The sequence below is a fragment of the Ursus americanus genome, chromosome 33 (assembly GCF_024610735.1).
Source record: "Ursus americanus isolate L20-20 chromosome 33, mUrsAme1.1.p, whole genome shotgun sequence".
Classification (NCBI taxonomy): domain Eukaryota; kingdom Metazoa; phylum Chordata; class Mammalia; order Carnivora; family Ursidae; genus Ursus; species Ursus americanus.
In genome coordinates this window covers 26,483,684-26,496,624 of record NC_142159.1, presented here as the reverse complement: position 1 = coordinate 26,496,624, position 12,941 = coordinate 26,483,684, and the positions used below count along the sequence as shown (strand labels likewise).

Genomic DNA, 12,941 nt, shown 5'->3' with positions numbered 1-12,941 from the left:
TGCCTTCCACTCAGGTCATGATTCTGGGGTCCTGGGATTGAGCCCCACGTCGGGCTCCCTGCTCAGCGGGGAGCCTGCTTCTCCCTCAGCCACTCCCCCTGCTTGTGCTTGCTGGCACTCTCTCTCTCAAATAAATAAAATCTTCAAAAAAAATAATAAAATAAAATAAAACACACAAAAATAAAATAAAATAAAATAAATTAAAATACAACACTGCAGCATGAGTTCCGTGGTAACTGGGGGAGGGGGGTCCTCGATCCAACAGTGAAAGCTAAAATAGCTCCCTGAGGTAGAAGGTAGCAGGCAGCACCAGGCACAGCCGGATTTCCGGACAGATAAAGTCCTCTCGGGATTTCCACCTGCACCGAAGACAGGCAGAGCCAAAGGGCCTGCTGCTGTGGTCCAGGTGGGGGCCTGCAGGGCAGCCAGTGTCAAGGACACCTCACAGATTGTGCGGAAGGTCCCTGGGCCTGTCCCTGCTAGGCAGTAACAGGTGTGCTGAGCAGGGACAACAACAGGGTGCTTCTGCCCTGACCTAACCCACAGCTGTAGCTTTTAAGCTTCCTTCCTGCTCAGTTCAGGTAGCTGCTGCCTTGGCAGGGAGGCAAGGAAGAGCAGGTGTTGCCATTCCTGGCGGGAAAAGAGCTGTGGGGCTGACCACGGGGTGGGCATGTGCCAGGAGGACCATGTGGGCTGGGGGATGGGGCTGGTTCCCACAGTCAGCCTCGACCATGGCACATGTGAACACCTCTTCTTTCTACAGGGGACCTGCCAATCAGAAGCCCAAGTGACACTGCTTATCCTCTCCAACTTGCTGCCTAAGAAGGTTCCAGCAAAGTCCCTTCAACCCCAGAGTCCCCATCACAGCCCCCGGAAGAGGAAAGGATGGAGAAATGGCTGGCGCCAATCACACCCGAATGCCCAGGCTCACACTTTGGCCGGGACAGGGGATGAGCCAGGAGAAGGCTCCAGGTGCAGCCGGCTGACCAGCACCCACAGATCCCAAGAACCCAGAGTGCCGGGCGCTTGAGCAGGCAGGAAGCAGAGCGGCACCCCGCACAACCACAGAACCCAGCGGGCAAGAGAAAGGGAAGCACCGGAAGCAGCAAGGCTGCAAAGAGAAGCAGTTGCCATCATCCCAAGGGCTCTCTCAGGGAGGGAGAGTGCTGAGCCTCACGGCTTGACTCTTCTGGGCACTCAGGGTATGACGCTGCCAAGAGCCCGGCGGGGGGGAGGGGGGTCACGCAGGGGCTGGTCTTGCTGTCCCAGCTTCAGTCCCACCTAACATCCGGAGACAGTAGGAACAAGAGCACAGTTGTCCTTGGCCACACGAAGGCGGCCAGCCCACCCACTGGACACAGGAGCCGCATCCCCTCTACCATCTGACCCCGTCGAAGTGCCCCCAGACAGACTATCTGCCACAGCAGCCCCCACGAGAGAAGGAGGGGGCTTAAGACTGGGGGTACCTGCTCAACTGGAAAGCCATGCCCGCCGGTTTGTCCTGGGTCCCGAGAGAAGTAGGGGGTTAGTGGCAGCCCAGTCACCCACCCTCCCTCTCCAAAAGCACCGTCCCAACTCCCCGGCACACAGGCCTGCCCAATCTAACCAGGAAGAGGCTGCCTCACCAATCCGAGGAGTCTACCAAAAGCCGGTTGTCATAGAAACTTCGCTTTGTAAATAATGACAGTGGAGAAGTACATCTCTGAGCCCTTCGCTGTGGTGCCGCGAGATCAAGAACTCATGCAGATGGGTGCCATCTCTGAGAAGCCCCTGGGGGGCCGAGAGACAGGGCAGACGCCCACCCAGACTTTCTCCAGGGTCTCAGGACCGGCTGGGCCCCCGGCGCGGACCCACCGCAAGCCTTCTGTGCTTCCTGAGACACAGACGGGGCGGAGGGTCTCAGGCCAGAGTGAGACTCACAGCGAGGGGTTGCATCGGGGGCAGAGCCCAACATCCTACCCAGAGGGGCTGGCATCTGACACCTGTCCCCAAGGCTACCTCCCAGAGCTCTGGGGGCCAGGTGAACCACTGGAAGGGAAGTGGGTAGAGGAAGCAGGCTGCTGCACCAGTCCCCGCTCTCCCCTGACTGCCACCACCACCATGGCGGCCACCACCACACAGACCTGCCTCCTCCCCTCTCGGGTGCCCGGCGGCCAGAGCCAGACCTTACGTCTCCGAGGGAGGGCCTGCCCTTCTCCCCTCCCACCGGGTGTTGGGAAGAAAGAAGGCAAGCCATCAGTGTGGCCGAGGAGCAGGTGAGAAGGTGGCAGCCCGGGAGAGGAGGTGGGACGTGTAATTACTGTCCCTGCACCCCAGTGCCACCACCATGTGGGGCCGCCGCGACGGCTGCCCGAATGAATCGATCTGCCTGCAAGCTATCTGAGGGTCCCCTTCCTGAAAACTGTCGACTTGGCTCCAGGACACAGGTCCCCCTCGCCTGTGGGGCAACTCCAGCAGGTACTGTATAACAGGTAAACTTAGGCCAGAGCAAACTCAGTCTGCAGCTGCTCTCACTCACCAAAGGCCCAGCATGCTCCCAGCTCCTGGTGGTCTCCCTAAAATACGGCCTAATTGTTCCTAAAGGCACAACTACCATTGTCCCAAGTCCTCCCACCTGTATGTGAAAGGAGACAGAAGCAAAATTCCAGACTAACCAGGACCACAGCAGTGGGTTCCACAGGGAGGGCGGCCAGGGCAGGAAGGTGGGGCAGAAAGCGGCAAGGCTGTCCTCAGCTTAGCGCCGGGGAGCTGGGCAGGGGAGGGGGTTCTGACGGGCCCACCAACCACACCCGAAATGTCTACCTGGAGGGGCAGTCAGGGCAGAGTCTGGGTAGAAAACCTTCCCCAAAGCCTTCCCCCACCCACACAGCCTGACAGGGGCCCTGGCAGGACGCAGACCTCCTTTGGCCCCTCAGCTGTCCATGACAGTCCTAGGGCTGTCCGTGACAGTCCTTCAGCTGTCCATGACGGTCCTTCATCCTGAGTAGAAACGACCCCATTTGCAGGCAGGCCCGAGGACTCTTCCTGTAGGGCAGGGCCTGGGGCCATCCTGCTCCCTAAGTCCCCAGCACCGGGCACCGCGCAGGACACAAAGCAAAGTGCCACAAACAGGTGTCAAATCAAAGAGCAAACCAGTGCCTGGGAGACACAGAGTGAACAGAGGCCACCACCCCAGCCACTCTAGGTCCCCTCCGGTCAGCTGGGTACTCAGGCCCTATGTGCACCTGGTCGGCAACCTGCCCCTCCTCCTGCCTTCCCTGGCCGGAGAAGCCTGGTCTCACTCCCTACCCCTGGACCAAAAGGCCAAGAGCGCTTCCCCCACAAGCCACTCAGGATGCAGACCACCCCCTTAAGAGGGCTGTGTGCTGGGTCTGGTCAAGCCCATCTATCACCTTCAGGTCAGAGAAAAGGCCCCCAAGGCCACGGGTGTCCACTCCAGCCATGGGGCAGCCCTGAGCCACGTGTCCAGGCACCACAGCTCTTCCCACCCACAACCACAACCAGGGCCCCTCCAGGCCCCCCCACCTCCAGTCCTCCCACAGTCGTCTTACAGCTTGGCCTTCTCCCTAAGACAGGCCTCGTCAGCTCCCTTCCTCAACACTTTCAGGGACGCACCCCGCCGAAGCACGAGCATGGTCTCTGTTCGTCTCTTCCTGAGCCCCAGCCAGATGGGACCGAGAGGGGGCCTCAGCCCAGATGCTGTGCCCTTTGGACTTGGCCCCATTCCTCCATGCGGGCATCGCCGCCTCCCTAAGCAACGCTGGCTTCTCTCTCCCCCTCAGTCTCAACCCTGGGTGTGCTGGGCACACGGCCCACCCCAGGTAGGAGCGGCCACCCCAGCACTCCCAGCGCTGCATGTGCCCATGACCTTTTCAAATCGCTTAAAATCACAGGAAATCGGAGTCGAAGAAGATGCTGGGGCCCCAGCTTCTACCTGTGAGGAAAGCAGGTGCACAGAGGCGAGGAGGGAGGCCCCAGGCCCGCATCCCGCAGACCTGGAGGACCTGGCATCCTGCACCTTGGAGGTGGTGTCCCAGGAGGGTGCTGGGCGGGGGGGAGACGCAGCCTCCCGCACACGGCAAGGACCTACAGTCCTTCCCGGCAAAACGCCACCCAGGTGATGGGGTGATGACTCACAGACGGACGAGAAGCAGGCACAACTTGCCCCACCACGTTCCTTCTCAGTTATGGAAAGATCATGACAGCACTCCGGGACTGGCTTAAGGAGAAACAGCCCGGAGCACACGGGGATCCTGAGAGCGGGGCCCCGGAGAGAGAAACCTCTCATGGAGAAGCCGGCCACCCAGACCTGCGCCTGCGAGAGCGCCAGCTAGAGGAAAGCTCCGAGACACACCGCAGAGGTCAGACCCAATGAAGTGCTCTCCGCTTGCGTCATCAGAGGGAAGGCAGCTCTCAGACGGAATGATCCCTGGATGCGGGGCACCATCAGTTACGTAACACCCGCGTACACGGATACACCCCAAACCAGCAGAGCTAAGATGTAAAAAACAAAACAAAACAACCCACCAGGGAAATCTGCAGGAAATGACACGACCAAGGGAAATACCTACAGGTCCACCCACAGCGATCGAAGCGGCGAGGACGGTGCCTCACGGCCACGCCGACTTCCCACAGGGAGGAAGCGTGTGTTGTCCGCCTTCTGAGTCAATAATTACAGAGTGAAGGAGCCATGAGGTGGCTTCTCATGCTCTGAGTTAACCAGGAGCCATTTTAAATGATGAAACCAGATGTCGGGAAAGGATCCTGGCAACATGAGCCTAACAGCCAAAAGCGCGGGGAGGAGCCCCCGTGCCGCTCACGCAGGACCGGACAAACAGCACGCGTCTACGCACGCGACGGCACAGGACCACGCGAAGGAACCGTGCGGAGGAAGGCTGAGACCACGATGCTGAGCGCAAGCAGCCCTCACAGCAGGCTCGGCTCCTCGGACACGAAACGTCCAGGGCAGGCCAGTCCGCAGACAGACAGCAGACCGGCGGTCACCAGGCCCCGGGGGAGGCGAATGGGGAGTGAGAGCCAAAGAGCACAGCGCTTCTTTTGGGGGTGAAGAAAATGTTCTGGAATTAAATCGCAGTGACGGTTGCCCAAGCTTGTGAACACAGCAGAAAACACCGACCTGCGCGCACGAGTACATGAACGCAGGGGTGCAAGGTCACAGTAAAGCCGTCACCAGAACACCTGGCTGCAGACCACTGGCGGGAAACAGGCCCCCCCTCCGCCTCCAGAACTCTCAGGCCCAGGTCAGAGCTCCCAGGTTGAGCCCCAGGAAAGCCAGGCGCAGCGGGACACGGCGGCGGCCTCAGAGCTTCTGCCTCCAAAGAGTCAACGAGCTCCACGCACAACGAGGTTGCATTCCTCTGAGGGCTCTGTGGCAACTGTTTCCTTCAGCTTTCAAGGCTTCTGGAAGCTGGAAAAGGTCACGAGCCGCCCCGGCCCAGAGCCCAGGAGAAAGGCAGGACATGAGAGACACACAACTCCAGACTCAGGGGTCAATCAGCCTAACGGGGCAGAGGGCGCTCAGAGAACTGGAGAACGCCCAGCGGCCTTTCCCAGAGTCAGAGGCCACTGTCCTCCGGCAGAAGCTCCCGCCCCGGGACCAGCAGGGCGGGAAGGACGGACTCGTGTCCAGACCACAGGAAGAACTCTCAAAGCATCATGGTGACAACACAAATGACCCAATTTCTTCAGAAGCAAAAGGCTCTTTTACAAACACTTCACCAAACAAGATCTGTGGGTGTAAAATTCGCACGTGAGAAGATGCTTGACATCATTAGACATTAGGAAAATACAAACTAAAATCACAAGGAGAGCCTGCTCCACACCTCAGGACAGGTAAAATTTAGAAGACTGACCGCAGCAAGTGTCGGGGAGGACGTGGAGCGGCAGCAAGGCCGCTGTCGGAAATGCACAATGGCACCCCGCTTTGGAAAAGAGGGCAGCAGTTTCTTCAGATTTATTTACTTCAGAGAGAGGGAGGGAGGGAGGAAGAGAGAACACAAGCAGGGAGGGGCAGATGGAGAAGGAGAGAGGGAATCTCAAGCAGATGCCACGCCCGGCACAGAGCCAGATGTGGGGCTTGACCTCACAACCCTGAGATCATGACCTGAGCCGAAATCAAGAGTCGGACACCTAACTGACTGAGCCGCCCAGGCGCCCCAAGGTCAGCAGTTTCTTAAACAGTTAAGCCTACACCTACCGCATCACCCAGCACTGCGCTCCTAGTACTTGCCCTTGCGACCAAGAAAAGCAAGTGTCCCCACAAAGACTTGTGGACGAATGTTCATAGGGCTGTTGCTCGTCACAGCCCCAAACTGGCAACGATGGGAACGCCTGTCCACAGAGGAATGGATAGACGGACTGAGGTCCACCCACACGATGGAATATATTCAGCAATAAAAAGAAACGGGCCACCCCTTCGTGCAACGGCATGGATAATCTCAGAGTGACCATGCTGAAAGCAGATCCCGCGTGGTTCCATTTCTATAAAATTCCAGAAAACGCAAACTGATCTGTAATGACAGAATGTAGGTAAGTGGTTGCCTGGGCTTCTCCAGAGGCAGGAGGGAGCTCCTAATGTGATGGACATGATCGTTACCTTGACTACGGTGATGGTTTGCCAGATGTGTACAGATGTCAGAATTCATCAAATTCTGGGGCGCCTGAATGGCTGAGTCGTTAAGCGTCTGCCTTCGGCTCAGGGCGTGATCCCAGGGTCCTGAGATCGAGTCCCGCATAGGGCTCCCTGCGCGTGGGGAGTCTGCTTCTCCCTCTGTCTGTCCTTCCCCCTGCTCGTTCTCTCTCTCTCTCTCTCAATCTCTCAAATAAATCAATAAAAATCTTTAAAAAAAATAAAAAAATAAAAAATAAGAATTCATCAAATTCTTCATTTTAAGTATGTGCTGTTATATTAATTATACCTTAATAATATAAGTAAATAAACATCTCTCCTGCACTACCCCCGCTGTTGCCTTGTGGAGAATCCCATGTTGGTGGCAAAAACCTTGGGTTTCTACTTTAGTCGCTGACCCCGGGAGCATTTACTGAACTCAGCCCATTTCTCTGAGAGGTGATGGCAACTGCACTCAAGTCCCCAGGGGGCTGCCCAGTCCCTGTGCTGGAAGCAAGATGCCCCCAGCATCTCAGCACCAGCTCTGTGCCCACAACGCCCAGAAGAGGTGAGAGGAGGCCTCACTAAGAGCCCTACTTGCCCAGTACAACCCGGTCCCACCATGGCATGGATCAAAGCCCTCTTTCACACCCAGGGGACTGGCAGTGAAGCCCGAAGTGGGCACATGAGCAGGTCCTGAGGACTTCTCCAAAATAACTGAGAGCATGGGCCAGTTGCCAGTGTGGGCACCCTGAGTCTCACAGTGCAAGGGCTCTTAGAATCTCCTGGACGTTAAGGAGGCTGTCCCTGAAAGACAGTCAATGGCAGTGGCTCTGGGGAGAGCAGGACTCGACAGAGAAGGGACCAAGGTGACAGGGGAGTGACCCTCTCAGCCTCTAAAACCACAGCCCCACCCAACACACTGGGCATCAAACAGCCCATCCCGCTGGGCATAACCCACAGACCACACTGGCAGGTGCCGCCAAGATGCAGTAAGGAAACGCCCACGGTGAATAAACCCAGGAGATACAGTCTGGGGCCTAGTCCTGTTCCGCCACACCTGCCACTGTCCCTAAGTCAGCCACCACACCTCCAGGGTCTGTTCTTCACCTGTAACATGGAGGTCAATGCAGAGCTAGCTGAGAGCTCCCAGAAGTGGGGACACTTCACTCTGTCTTCTAGGTCCCCTTGCCCTAGAAGAAGGCCTGGCAGAATGCGCTCCTGCCACTGGCCAGCTCAAGGGCCCAAACAAGACACGGTTATGAGAATAAAAAGACAAGTCACAGACTGGGAGAAAATATTTACAAAACACATATCTGATGAAGGACTTGTATCCAAAATAGAGAATTCTTGGGGCACCTGGGTGGCTCAGCCAGTTAAGCATCTGCCTTCGGCTCAGGTCATGATCTTGGGGTCCTGGGATCGAGCCCCTCATTGGGCTCCCTGCTCAGCGGGGAATCTGCTTCTCCTTTTCCCTCTGCTGCTCCCCCTGCTTGTGCTTGCTCTCTCTCTCTGTCAGATAAATAAAATCTTTAAAAAAATTTTATATATATATATATATATATATATATATATATATATATATATATATACACACACACATATATATCTTAAAATTCTACAATAACAACCCAGTATGAAAATGGGCAAAAGATCTGAACAGGCACTTCATGAAATAAGACATACAGATGCCAAATGAGCACATGAGAAGACGTGCAGCCTCATAGGTCATTAGGGAATTGCAAATTAAAGCCACGACACACCAATTAGAACAGCTGAAATTCAGAACACTGACAAAACACCAAATGCTGGAAGGATATGGAGGCACAGGACTCTTACTGGTTGTGGAAATGCAAAGACGGTGCAGCCACTTTGCAAGACTGCTTGGCAATTTCTTACAAAACTAACTGTATTCTTTAACTGTATTCTATTCTATATTTTAATTATATAAAAATAAGCGTAAAAATTTAGTAGGTACATGGAAGCAATTAAAACCAAGTAAAAAAAATTATTGTTGGGTATGGCTGAACTAAGAATATTAGTAATATGTTTTCCATAGATGCAAAATCCTCAACACACTATTACCAAACCAAATTTAACAATACATTAAAAGGGTCAATAACCACGATCAAGTGGTATTTAATCCAGGGATGCAAGATGATTCAATATCCATAAATCAATCAATGGGATACACATTAATAAAATGAAGGATAAAAACCAAATGGTCATCTCAATAGACGCAGGAAACCATCTGACAAAATTTAACATCTATTTATGATGAAAACTGTCAACAAAGTGGGTATACAGGGAACATACCTCAACATAATAAAGGTCATATATGACAAGCCCACAGCTAACATCATACTCAATGGTGAAAAGCTGAAAGCTATTCCTCTAAGATCAAAAACAAAACAACTCTCACCACTTTTATTAAACAGAGTACTGGAACGTCTAGCCACAGCAATAGGACAAGAAAAGGAAATAAAAGGCATTAAGATCAGTAAAGAATAATAAAATTGTCCCTATTTGCAGATGACATGATACTATATATAGAAAATCCTAAAGAGGGACGCCTGGGTGGCTCAGTCAGTTAAGTGTCTGCCTTCGGCTCAGGTCATGATCCCAGGATCCTGGGATCAAGCCCCACATCGGGCTCCTCCGCTGGGAGCCTGCTCCTTCCTCTCCCACTCCCCCTGCTTGTGTTTCCTCTCTCGCTGGCTGTTCCTCTCTGTCAAATAAATAAATAAAATCTTAAAAAAAAAAAAAAAAGACCCCTAAAGAATCCACCAAAAAATTATTACAACTAATAAGTGATATCAGTAAAGTTGCAGGATAAAAAATTAACATATAAAAATCTGCTGTATTTCTATACTCTAATAATGAACTAGCAGAAAGAAAAATTAAGAAAAAAAATCCCATTTATAATTGTATCACATAGAATAAAATACTTAGGAATACAATTAATCAAGAGGTGAAAGACCTGTGCTCTGAAAACTATAAGACACTGATGGGGGATCCTGTATGGCTCAGTCAGTTGAGCATCTGACTCTTGATCTCAGCTCAGGTCTTGATCTCAGGGTCATGAGTTCAAGCCCTGCATTGGGCTCCACACTGGGCGTGGAGCCTACTTAAAAAAAAAAAAAAAAAAGACGCTGATGAAAAAAACTGAACATGACACAACTAAATGGAAAAATCTCCTGTGCTCATGGGTGGGAGGAGTTAACATTGGTAAAATGTCCACACTACCCAGAGCAACCTACAGAGCCAATGTAATCTCTATCAAAATACCAGCAGTATTTTTCATAGCACTAGAAAAAATAATCCTAAAATTTGTATGGAGCCACAAAAGACCCTGAATAGCCAAAGCAATCTTGAGAAAGAAAAGCAAAGCTGGAGGCATCAGACTCCCAGATTTCAAGATGTACGACAAAGGTACAGTAATCAAAACAGTATGGTACTGGCACAAAAACAGACACCTGGATCACGGGAACAGAACAGAGAGCCCAGAAGTAACTCCATGCATATATGGCCAATTCAAATATGACAAAGGAGATAAGAATACAATGGGGAAAAGACAATCTCTTTAATAAATGGTGTTGGGAAGACTGGACAGCCACATATGAAAGAATGAAACTGGACCACTTTAATATACTACACACAAAAATAACTCAAAATGGATTAAAGATCTAAATGTAAGACCTGGAACCATAAAAATCTAAAAGAAAACCCTGGCAATAAACTCTTAGATATCGGTCTTAGCCATATGTTTTAGGATCTGTCTCCTCGGGCAAGGGCAACAAAAACAAAATTAACAATTGGGACATCATTGGGGCGCCTAGGTGGCACAGCAGTTAAGCGTCTGCCTTCGGCTCAGGCCGTGATCCTGGCGTTCTGGGATCGAGTCCCACATCGGGCTCCTCTGCTATGAGCCTGCTTCTTCCTCTCCCACTCCCCCTGCTTGTGTTCCCTCTCTCGCTGGCTGTCTCTATCTCTGTCGAATGAATAAATAAAATCTTTAAAAAAAAAAACAAAACAATTGGGACATCAAACTAAAAAGCGTTTGCACAGTCAAGGAAACTACCAACAAAACAAAAACGCAACCTATCAAATGGGAAAAGGTATTTGAAAATGATTTGGGGTCAATATCCAAAATATATAAAGAACTCATAAAACGCCAGCACCAAAAGAAATTTTTAAAAACTGATTACAAAATGGACAGAAAACCTGAATAGACATTCTTCCGAAGAAGATATACAGATGGGCAGCAGACTTCTAAAGGGATGCTTGACATTGCTCGTCATCACAGAAACAGGAATCACAAACACTGTGAGAGATCACCTCCCACCCGTCAGAATGGCTAATGTCCAAAAGATAAAAAATCAGCCTGGAAAGGATGTAGAGAAAAGGGAACCCTCGTGAACTGTTGGTAGGAATGTAAATTGTTAAAGCCACTATGAAAACAGTATGGAGGTTCCTCGAAAATTTTTAAAATAGAAATACCACACAAGGGGCACCTGGGTGGCTCCGTCGGTGAAGCGTCTGCCTTCAGCTCAGGTCATGATCCCAGGGTCCTGGGATCGAGTCCTGCATCGGGCTCCCTGCTCAGTGGGGAGCCTTCTTCTCCCTTTGCCTGCCGCTCCCCCTACTTGTGCTTGCTCTCTCTCTCTCTGACAAATAAATAAATAAAATATTTTAAAAAAAGAAAAAAAAGAAAGAAATACCACACAATCCAGCAATTCCACTTCTGGGTATTTACCAGAAGAAAATGGAAACACTAATTCAAAAAGATATGCTCACCCTGATGTTCAACTCAGCGTTTTTTACGACAGCCAAGATTCGGAAGCAAGTGTTCATCAATAGAGGAAGGATAAAGAAGATGTGTTTCACACACCCAAGCACCCACAGAGGAACGTTGCTCAGCCATTCATAAAGAGAAAACAATCTTGCCGTTTGTGACAACATGGATGGACCTGCACAGAGGGTATTACGCTAAGTGGAATAAATCAAAGACAAATACTGTATTTTACTTATATGTGGAATTTAAAAAACAAAACAAAAACAAATAAAACAGACTCGTAAATATGGACAACAAAGTAGTGGGAAGGTGGGGGGGAATGGAAGAAATAGGTGAAGGGGATGAGGAGGTACAAACTTCCTATAAAATAAATATGTCACAGGTGTGTAAAGTACAGCATAGGGAATATGGTCAAAAATGTTGTAATAACTCTAAGTGACAGATGGGAACTACACTTCCGGTGAGCGTTTCGTAACGTATATAAATGTCCGTCACTATATTGTACAGCTGAAACTAATATAATATTGTGTGTCAACTATACTTCAATTAAAAAAAAAGGGGGTGGCTTGTGGGTGTCCCCCCCTCTAACGGCCTGATGTTTATAAGGCACAGGACGTGGCGGGGGTGGGGGGGTGTCAGCCTGTCATTCAGGGAGGCTGAGTATCAACCCAACAGGATCTGGTTTCCTGAGACACTGAAGGGCTCCAGAGAGCATTTTAGCCGTTAAAGCTCTGGACTCCAAATACAAGGCACATAGACGACAGCACCGGCACAGCAAAGAAACACAAAGTAAGGGTGGCATTTACTGAAAATGATGGCCACCCACCCTTGCCAACCCTGATCAGTCACAAGGCTCAAGTTCCCACCTGCTAAGTGCCCAAAAGGCAATGAAATATTTAGCTGGCTCAAGAAGAGACTGGAATTGGAAGCCCGGGGACTTTTGACAGGTGGAAGGAGGGGGCAGCGTCCATCTCCAGCACACCCCCTACAGACGGCTGGGGTGTGCCAAGGCAGGCCAGGACACAGGCTGAGGGATCAGAAAACAACCCCCAAGGGGCGCCTGGGTGGCTCAGTCGTTAGGCGTCTGCCTTCAGCTCAGGCGTGATCTTGGGGTCCTGGAATTGAGCCCCACATCGGGTTCCTCCACTGGGAGCCTGCTTCTTCCTCTCCCACTCCCCCTGCTTGTGTTCCCTCTGTCGCTGGCTGTCTCTCTCTCTGTTAAATAAATAAATAAAATCTTCAAAAAAAAAAAGAAAGAAAACACTCCCAAACATTCCCCAGCCCCCCCATTCCCTGAGGGACATGACACCAAAGCACATACACCAGGTGCCCTTCGAAGACCCACCAGATAAATCTTCTGGGGGCGGGGACTTCAGGGTCTTCTCCCTGACCCAGGGTGAGCAACACCCTGGCCTTCGGGCCACGAGGCACGCACTCTCCCTGAGGCTCAGAGAAGCTCTCAGCCTCGGGCCGAGTTCGGGAGACACATCACGCCTTAGACTTTTAATCCTACCCATT

At 51.5% G+C, this 12,941-nt stretch overlaps 1 protein-coding gene across 4 annotated transcripts in view; it reads right to left on the bottom strand.

The window, feature by feature from the left end:
* Positions 1 to 12,941, bottom strand: part of ACOT7 (acyl-CoA thioesterase 7) — a 111,018-nt gene that overhangs the window by 79,210 nt on the left and 18,867 nt on the right. The window contains exon 1 of one of the 4 annotated variants that reach the window (XM_045803532.2): positions 3,552 to 3,649. The exons of the other annotated variants lie outside the window; for them this stretch is intronic. Within the exon in view, the coding sequence (XP_045659488.1) occupies positions 3,552 to 3,634 (83 nt within the window). The 5' untranslated portion in view covers positions 3,635 to 3,649. Of the gene's footprint in view, positions 1 to 3,551; positions 3,650 to 12,941 lie in introns of those variants that run through there. 4 annotated transcript variants of the gene reach the window in all.